This window comes from Catharus ustulatus, chromosome 21, assembly GCF_009819885.2.
Source record: "Catharus ustulatus isolate bCatUst1 chromosome 21, bCatUst1.pri.v2, whole genome shotgun sequence".
Taxonomy (NCBI): domain Eukaryota; kingdom Metazoa; phylum Chordata; class Aves; order Passeriformes; family Turdidae; genus Catharus; species Catharus ustulatus.
Window position 1 is genome coordinate 1,248,818 of NC_046241.1, and position 9,198 is coordinate 1,258,015.

The following is a 9,198-nucleotide window of genomic DNA, read 5'->3' on the forward strand; positions in this document are numbered from 1 at the left end:
GCTCCGCCCCGGCCCGGCCCCGCCGGCGGCTGGCAGCGGGCGGCACGGGCGGGACGGCGCCGGGGCGGGTGAGTTCTTCACACTCTTCCTTCACAAACCTTTCTTCACCAACCTTCCCCGAGAGCTGCCCAGCCTCGCCCCTACCAGTGCCACATGGCGCTTGAGGGGCTCCACGGGAGCATCCCACAGGGACACCGCCATCCCAGGGACCCGCGATGCTCCATTTAACCCCACAGGGACGCCCCCATCCCAGGGACGCTCCCATTTAACCCCACAGGGACGCCCCCATCCCAGGGATGCTCCCGTTTAACCCCACAGGGACACCCCCATCCCAGAGATCTGCCAGCACCGCTGCGAGGTCACACTCAGCTGTAGGAACCCAGGGTGTTCTCCACTCTCCCCAAAGCCAAACACCCTCCTGGAAGGGATGCTTATTCCCCCGTGACGATGGGGCAGCTCTGCTGGGGTCCCTGTTCCTCTGCTGTGGTTGTTGACATTCCCTATCCCACGGTACAGCTTTCACTGCTGAGCCTGGACAGGTGGAGGCAGCAGTGTGGCTTATTTTACAAAAGCAGTTCAGTTTAAAAAGTGTTTATTTCTGTTAAGCAATGCATTTGGAGGGAAGGGAGGATGAGGGCATCCTTCAGCATGAAACTCAGGCTGCTGGAGCTGAAGCTTGGTGTGGAACAGTTTTTGTAGGGTCCCTGAGTTTTTAGAGTTTTGTGGTGGAGCAGCTGATGGATAAATGTGTGTTGGGATACAGACAGCAAAGCTTTGGATTAACATCCTGCCTGAGCACTGTTCTCATCCAGGATACAGAAAAATCTGTTCTTTCTTGCAGCGAGGAAGGGGCAGGAGAACAGTGAGACACAGGACAAAGCTCCCACCTTCCCTGCAGCCTCCCCCGGCCTCTGGCAGCTCCCTGTGATGTGCAGGTGGGGATGAACACTAACTGACTGTGGGCTGGAAACAGTAACCATCAGAACTAAAAACTCAGAATTCATGCCTTAGCTTTTCCTATAATCTTGTTTTGCAACCTCCAGAGTTCTCCCACTGCAGAGAAAAATCATGTTCCTGATGGAAATGATTGGGGCACTCAGTCTGATTGAAATAATAAATTGGCAAATTATCACGGCCCCTCAGCTGTGAGATTGATCGTTCCTCACATCTTGGAACATGCAAACTCATGGATAGAACAGCAGGAGATTAACTGGGTATTACTAATTGCTAATCACAAAGGCTGTCAGGGTAAAATTAGAAAAGGAATTTTGTAAAAAATCAACCCCTTTTGCTCAGTGCTTCCAGGATTTGGTTTTCACTTTTTTTTTTTTTTTTGGTGGGCAGAATCTTCAAGCAGTTTTTTTGCTGGAAAAAGAAGATTGGGGTTTTTCTCCCCTGGTTTTGATTAGCAAAATGCTACAGCCGTGGAAGATGGGCATGCCAGCAGACTAAATCCAATTAGTGTGCCTTGAGCTAAGCAGCAGCCAGTTATTGTCTGTGACAATTCACTGTCACTGAGGCTGGTTTCTGCTCAGTCTGTGACCTGTGAGGAATGGGGGGAGATGCTGCTGCTCACCTGGATGGATCTGCTGGATCTGCTGCAGGGTCTGGCTGTGCTGGCCCCTCTTGGGAGGGTCGGGGCAGCCTGGCCCCAGCCTGGCCAGCAAGTGTTTGCTGAATGCACTTGCATAATCCACATGGTCTTGCCTTGCCTGGAACTGGTGTTTGGGGATGGAAACACTTCCCAGAGTGTTGCTCAGCTCATGGAAAGATCAATTCAAGTATTGCCAGGCTGGCTCAGCTGAACTGGGGCTGCCTGTGCCTGCACTTGGTCCCACCAGTTGCTGTACGAGCTTCAGTCTGAAGGTGTTTGCCTTCACCAAGCCAAAAATTGGGACTCCAGGGTATATAGAAGTCCAGACCAGATCCAAGAGTAAGAGGAGGTGTAAAGAATGACAGACAGCAGCTCCATCTCTGCTGTGGCCTCACCAAGCTTGGGCATTTTTAATCTCAGTGTGAGGTCCCAGTGACCTCACCCTGCTGCTGGCTCTGCTCTAAGCTGAAGGTTCCACTCAGGACCTCCAGATGTCCCCTCCTCTGAGGTTTTCTTCTTGCTCTGAATGGAGTTAGGATGTAGAAAACACATTACCAGCACGTTATCCTGTGTGTGTGACAAACAGAAACCCCTCTGGATCCCTGGTGATGCTGTGTCCCCTCACCCACAGGTCGTGTCCCCACAGCAGGTGCCCGAGGTGCTGATGTGACACCCACCACTGCCTGCTCCTTGCCAGGGCCATGGGGAAACTGCAGAGTAAAATCAGCTTCCACACCGCCAAATACAGGTAAAGCAACACTGGGAGATCAGGTCTTGCTAATAAACCAGATGTGAGAGTGAAGAGAGAACACAAAAGACCAGACAATATAGCAAGCACAGGGGTTTAGTTTCATTAATGGATGTTTGAACAGGGTTTTCATTTCTAACCCTCACTTCTAAAGTCTGCTCAGTTTCTTTGGGGGACTGAAATCCCAAGTGTCACTCACAGGATTGGCCAAGCACATAACCCTGGCCAGGGATTGTGCTCTGTGATGGCTGAGGCAGAGCTCTGAAGGGCAGCAGCTCCAGGAGTGGCTCTTTAGCCCAAATACCCAAACTGCTTTGTCGTGTCTTCAGAGACTGTCACAGCTTTCATGGCCAAGACGAAATAATTCAGTCCTGGCAGCAGGGAGAGGGATCTGTGCCTGGAGAGCAGCACAGGGTGCCAGCAGGAGGGACTCGTGGCCAGGGAGGTGTCACAGCAAAGAGCAGCAGAGCCTGATCCGTGTGAGTGACTGTGGAGGCTGGTCAGGTCAAAATCTCTTTTCTTCTGAAACAAATATTCAGCAGCTCTAGAGCTGGGCTAGGTGTGCTCCATCCCACTCACAGCCTCTCTCTGGCTCTCTAAGACAGATGTTGTCAGGTCAGAAGATGCCAGAGGTGCCAGGGAATAGCACTTGACCTTGCCTGGCAGCCCCTGCAGCTCCTGGCTGTCCCTGTTCCTGCAGGGCCGATGGCTCCGTGGGACAGACGGGACCCGCTGGTGCCTCCCGGCAGCACAGCCCTGCTCACACCGATGCTGTCACCTCTGTGGCTGCTCTCAAACCTGACCTGTGTGTGTCAGGAGGAAAGGATAAGGTGAGGTTTGCCCTGGGGCAGAAAAAGATGTCAACATCAAAATAAGGTTGAAATGTGAGTTTTGAACATTTCTGTGAATGGTAGCTAGGTTGGTCCCTGGATTTAGAAAGGAAAAATGAGCTTAGAATGAGGACATGCACTGGAGCACATGGAATCAAATTTTGTAACCTCTCCAGAGCTCATATCACATCAAATGCTCCCACCCAGGCTTGGGGTCGTCACACTGACTCTTACATCACTTGTCTTTAAGGACAGCTGTACATGCTCTAGGAGCTGAAAACCAGAGGAACCTGTTCCCTGTCCTGCAGACTGTGCACAAATCTTGGTATGACGTAACCAAGGTTGGGAAAAATCCTCCCTGCTCTTGCTGACCCCTGTCCCTGTCCCTGCAGAGTGTGGCTGTGTCCAGCTGGAGGTCTGGGGCTGCCCTGCGCCGCTTCATTGGCCACGAGCGCGAGGTCACCAAGGTGAGAGTGCTGGGATCTCCCTCAGGAGCTGGGGAGCCTGGGATGATGGAGCACATCATTGTCATTCACACTGAAAGCTGGGATCAGGGTATTCCTGGTATCCAGCTGGGGACCATTTGGCCTGATGACCTTAAAGGTTTTTTCCAAACTTAAGGATTCGTGATTCTGTGATCAGAGCCATTAGGTTTTTCCCAAGGTCCCAACAGATACTTTTGGAAGCAGCATGGGGTGTTGCATCCAGACTAAACAGGGCTGCAGGAGGTCTGGATGTAAGCTTGTCTTCGCCTTCAAGAGACTGTAGCAAAAGCTCAGGATTAATCATGAGGTCAAGTTTTTGATGCAGAGATGCCATTCACTTTTGTTCAGGTCTCATTCTGCTAGGCTTGATGTTATTTCATGAATCAGCCATACCTGCCTGATATATTCTGGGAATATCCATGCCATGTGCCATAACTGGCACATTCTGGGAATAGCAGGCCTTTAATTTCCTTCCTGGGATTGGAATGACAAAGCCAAGAAGGCTTCTGGGAGAGCAGATGTGCAGAGCTGTGTGTGGAGTGACCAGTGCCCCTCTGCAGGGGACAGCCCCAGTGGGTCCCCTGGGCTGAGGGTACTGCAAAGACAAAGGGGTCTTTGTTCACCTCACTGCTCAAAACAGCTGTGCACTGGGCTCATTTGGTTTGTAAAGAAGGTTTTCCTGTAAAATGAATGAACGGTTTCTGAGAGCAAGACCTGAGAGCTCCCATCCTCCATCCCTGGCTCTGAAGGGATAAGGGACAGAGTTGCGAGGCCAGGCTCTCCCCAGTCATGTTCCTGTGTGTGTTGGGCTGTGGCAAGCCAGGAGCAAAGCTGTGCTGTCCCTGTGAACTGGGTGGGAGGATGAGCAGCTTCTCCTTCTGATCCTTGGCAGGTCACCTCAGCCCTTGACTCTAGCAGAGTCTTCAGCGCATCCCGGGACAAGACAGTGATGATGTGGGAGCTTCACGGGACTTCAGGGCCAAGCCAGCACTTCCCAGGACATGACCTGGTTGTTACAGGACTGGCTGTGAGCCCAGGTGAGGGACAGCAAACTCCCAGTCCCCAGGGACTGACTGACAGTTTCCTGCCGTGTTTCTGATGTGAACCTGTGGGTGCAGATGCCTCCCAGCTGTGCACAGGCTCCCGGGACAACACCGTGTGCAAGTGGGACACTGAGACCGGGGAGTGTGTGGGCAGAGCTGCAATCTCCAGGAATCTGGTAGGATCTGCTGGTTCCTCAAATCCCATCCCAACATCCCCCTGCCTGTATGGTTATTTTACACATGGAGCTGTGTAGAGAGAATTTACTGTGAGCTTGTGCCAAAGGGAGCCCTTGGGACACTGCACCTGGGCAGGCTCAGCTTGAGGCTGTTACCCTTCTCCAGGTAACAAAGGTACCAAGGGACTCTTGGCAATTTATCAATGCTCTCAGAGCTGTTTGGAAACACACAGAATCATGGAACCACTAAGGTTGGAAAAAAACACTAAGACAGAGTCCTGCCATTCCCCCAGTGCTGCCTCAGCCCCTACTAACTCATGTCCCCAAGTGCACATCTACCTGTCTTCCAAATCCCTACTGGGATGGTGACTCCACCACTGCCCTGGGCAGTGCCAATGCCTGACCACCCTTTTAGCAATGAAATTTTCCCCAATATCCAACCTAAACCTCCCTTTGCACAACTTGAGGCCATTTCTTCTCATTGCTTGTTCCCTGGGAGCAGAGCCTGACCCCCACCTGGCTGCACCCTCCTGTCAGGGAGATGTGGAGAGCCAGAAGATCCCCCTGAGCCTCCTTTTCTTCAGGCTGAAAAAGCCCTGTGTAGTGGAGCTGCATTCCCTCCTGTACCAGCCCAGAGCTGGTGTGGGTGCTACCCCTGGTGCCTGTCTGTCCCTGTTCCCATGGCTCTGTGTCCTGCTGCTGGCACCTGCCAGCCTCAATCACCCCCAGTGACCCCACTGGGGAGCAGAAAATGTCTTCATCCAACATTTCCAACCCGGCAGGAGGAGGGAGCGGATGGGAGCTCAGTGGCTCCATCCTCAGGCAGACACAGCCTGGGCTGCACATAGAGGTGGCTCCTGCTCATCCTTCCCTCTCTGCAGGTCACACACCTGTGCTGGGTTCCTGGGGAGCCTTATGTCATCCAGACCTCAGAGGATAAAACCACCAGGTAAATTCTCCTGTGGCCAGAGAGAAGGGAGGTACAGCCTGAGGCACGTGGGGCTGTTGTGTGGTTGGTTGCTAAAAGCCACCTGCCAACTCACCTGGGCCTTGGAGTGCAATGTCCTGCCAGGGATGGGCTGGAAGCAGCTCTGGGTGGTGACTGCAGGTGAAAAGGAGAATTTGTGAGACAGAAAGCTGGAGAGTGATCCAGCATGGATGAATGCAGGGATGCAGGGAGAGTTTGGGAGCAGTCGGGGCAGAGCACGTGGGCACAGCGGGTGCGTGGGAGGGCACAGAGGGAAACCATGGTGGTGATGATGCCTCAGGGCTCCCTTGGGCTCTGTTGTCCCCTGCAGGGTGTGGGACAGCCGGGAGCTGCAGGTGGCACACACGTTCCCAGCCAAGCAGCACATCCAGACGTGCTGTGACGTGAGCCAGGACGGGCGGTACTGCCTGAGCAGCAGCAGCGGCTCCGCGGGCCACGGCGCCGAGGCCACCGTGAGTGCCTGAGCTGGGCCTGGCTCCTGCTCCCTTTCCCTCCACACCCAGGGAGAGCAGCACTCAGTGCTCAAGGGTCTGAGTGCTCCCATGCCTTGGCCTGCTGTCACAGCAGTGCTTGGTGTCTTCCTGCCTGTCCCTTTGGGACGTGCTGCTCAGCAGTTATTCCTCCTGATTAAACCAATGGGATTTGCCCCATCCCTGGAAGTCTCCAAGGTGAGGTTGGATGGGGCTTGGAGCTCCCTGATCTAGGGACATCACTGAGGATGGCATCTGTGCCCACAGCAGGGAATTGAAACTCTTTAAGGTTCCTTCCACCTCAAACCAGTCTGGAATTTCATCTCAGTAAAACACACAAAAAACCCCGAATGGATGGCATTAAGGAACACAAGGTTCTTGCAGAAAGCCTGTAAGGGATCCCTTGCTCCAGGTCTTTCCAATCTAGGGATTCAATCCTGCAGGTTTTCAGCCCTATGTGTGAGGATCAAGAGGATGAAACGATCCCGTCCCAGGGTGGGCACGGCTGAGGATGGGAGCAGGCTGGGCACTTCTCACCTGCCTGCACAGCCTTAGCTGGCTCTAATGGATGTGGCCATGTGCTCAGTTACCGGTGCTGAAAACCCTTTGGGCTTTAATGTTCTCAGTACTGTGAGCATGAGCAAGATTAAGGGCAGTAGCTATGGTACTCTGAGGATTGGTGAGGAGTTCTTTTATCCCAGCTCACCTTCCTGTCTCGGTACAACAACTCCATGCTGGCAGAGCTGGGGCTCTATCACTGCCTGTTTCCTGCAGCTCTGGGACCTGAGGCAGACCCGAGGCCGAGTGTGTGAGTACAAAGGACATTTCCAGACCACCACCTCCTGTGTTTTCCTGCCCCGGGGCCCTGCCCTCGCCCCCAGCATTGCCACGTCCTCCAGCGACAGCACAGTGAAGGTCTGGGACCAAGACACTGCAGGTAGGGGAGGCTCCTGCTCACTGCGTGTTCCTTTCTCCTGGATAACAAACCCACTTCCCTCAGTTCTGTCTCCTGGTGCTGATGGGCAGGGTGAGTGCTGCAGTCTCTGGAGTTTACTCCAAGCCAGCTGCAGGGCAGGGTGGAGAAATGCCCCAGGGCAAACCCAGGGCTCAACAAACATGAAGGTGCTGCACATCAGAGATGACAGGGGTCTCCCCTCAGCTAAAAGGAAGAATTACCAGGCAGCTGTGAAAGATACATCGCGGTAAGCCATGAGAGGACAAATGATGAAAAAGAACATGGGAACTCCAGAGATTTCTGCAGGTATAAGTAGAAGGTAGTAAAGAACAGAATTTGTGCTGGAGGACAGAGGGCTGATCATCCAACACCCTAATTTTGATTGTCCTCTTGAAGGGGAATCACGGGCATTTTGGGGTTAAACCTGGTGGTGAGGATGAGTCCCTCCCTGAGCTGGACACAAAGGTGTTTGTTTGCCTGCCTAGCCCTGCCAGGCAGCAGGTTCTTAGTAACCCTTGTGCTGCAGGCAGAGTCCTCTTGGGAGCTGTTCAGGTTCACAGCATTAGACACTCCCCAGGGCTAAGCCCCTCTCATTTAAGATGGGCTGCAAATAGAAACCTGAGGCTCTCCTGCAGAGAAGGACCTTCTGTTCTCTTACCTGCTCCTTTTCCTAGTGCCTGTGTACTCAGGGTGGCTGTGGGGCTGGCACCAGCTTTGATCCTCTTGCCTTCCCAGCTGGGTGAGCCATAATCCAGCTGCTCTGGGAAGAGTGCAGATTACCAGGAGAGGCAGCTGCCTCTGGGTCCAGGCCAAGTGCAGCTCTGTTTGCAGCTCAGCCTGGGGCTGGGGTCTCTGCACAAACTGTCTTCAGGGGGTTTAATAACAGACACAAAGGCTCATGTGGCACTGGATATTGTAAATCTTATTTCTCTTTCCCTTTTGGAGATTCATCAAAACAGTGTGGTGAGTGTAGCACAGCCCTTAGGAAAACTGTAGGAAATTTGGGAGAAAAAGGCGTGCTGGAAATGGCTCTGGGCACACCCTGCAGCTCTGCCCAGGGGGGTCTGTAGGTCCATCCAGCCCTGCTTCCACTCCCAGGAAGGGGCAGAGCCCAACCTGGGTCCCTGACAGCCACTGCCTGACTGGGCAGTGCACAGGGGAGAGTCTCCCTTCTAGGGGAAGAGATGTGTGGATCCAGGACAGTGAGGGCAGCAGCTCACTCACCTCAGGCGAGCAGAGTGTGAAGGTGGGAGATTGGTGTGTCCCTGCCTCATCTCAGCAAACCCAGCATCCCTCCCTTGTCCCTTCCCTTGCAGCCTGCCTGGCCACGCTGTGCCTCGAGGGCTCTGGCCCGCTGGTCTCGCTGGCTGCCTGCGACAGCTCCACCCTGCTCTGTGCCAGCTCCAACTCCGGCATCCACGTGCTCCGGGTGAGGGGCAGCACAGAGCTGGCCCTGGAGGAGGTGGCAGCATTCTGAGCACTGGAAGCCCTGTCAGACACTGTCCCAGGAGGAGGTGGCAGCGTTCTGAGAACTGGAAGCCCTGTCAGACACTGTCCCAGTGACCCCCAAGAGCTGCCCTGATGGTGGGCAGCAGGGACTCTGTGCCAGTGGGACATGGCAGCAGGGCTGGGGTAGTTGCTGGTTGGTTTGTGGGTGAGAGGGAGGCACCAGAGGTGTCCAGGAGAAAAGCCAAACCCTGGGAGCCTTCAGGCCAAGCTCTTGCTCCTGACTGAGCCTCTCTGCAGCCAGAGGGAGGAAATGAGACACCAGGACCAAAGGACAGATACTTGAGCACCAGGCACACAGCTGGACCTGGGTTTGGACCAGCAGAGACTGTAATTAAATAACTCTTCTGTGTTAATTGATGGCCTCTCATTCCATCGTATTTTCCCTGGAAAGAACTGTGCT

At 54.0% G+C, this 9,198-nt stretch overlaps 1 protein-coding gene across 4 annotated transcripts; it reads left to right on the forward strand.

The window, feature by feature from the left end:
* Nucleotides 1-25: 25 nt before the first annotated feature.
* On the forward strand, nt 26-9,151 carry WDR31 (WD repeat domain 31). 4 transcript variants are annotated; one of them, XM_033077142.1, is made up of 11 exons: nt 26-68; nt 842-935; nt 2,226-2,342; nt 3,043-3,172; nt 3,565-3,639; nt 4,550-4,694; nt 4,776-4,876; nt 5,758-5,825; nt 6,175-6,316; nt 7,109-7,271; nt 8,606-9,151. In XM_033077142.1, the coding sequence occupies exons 3-11, from the start codon at nt 2,296-2,298 to the stop codon at nt 8,764-8,766; spliced, it is 1,032 nt and encodes a 343-aa protein (XP_032933033.1). In that variant the 5' UTR covers nt 26-68; nt 842-935; nt 2,226-2,295; the 3' UTR covers nt 8,767-9,151. The 4 variants fall into 4 exon arrangements, with proteins under 4 accessions (XP_032933033.1, XP_032933034.1, XP_032933035.1 ...); XM_033077143.1 differs by lacking the exon at nt 842-935 and having other exon boundaries at nt 30-68; XM_033077144.1 differs by lacking the exon at nt 842-935 and having other exon boundaries at nt 31-68; nt 2,241-2,342.
* Nucleotides 9,152-9,198: the final 47 nt, after the last annotated feature.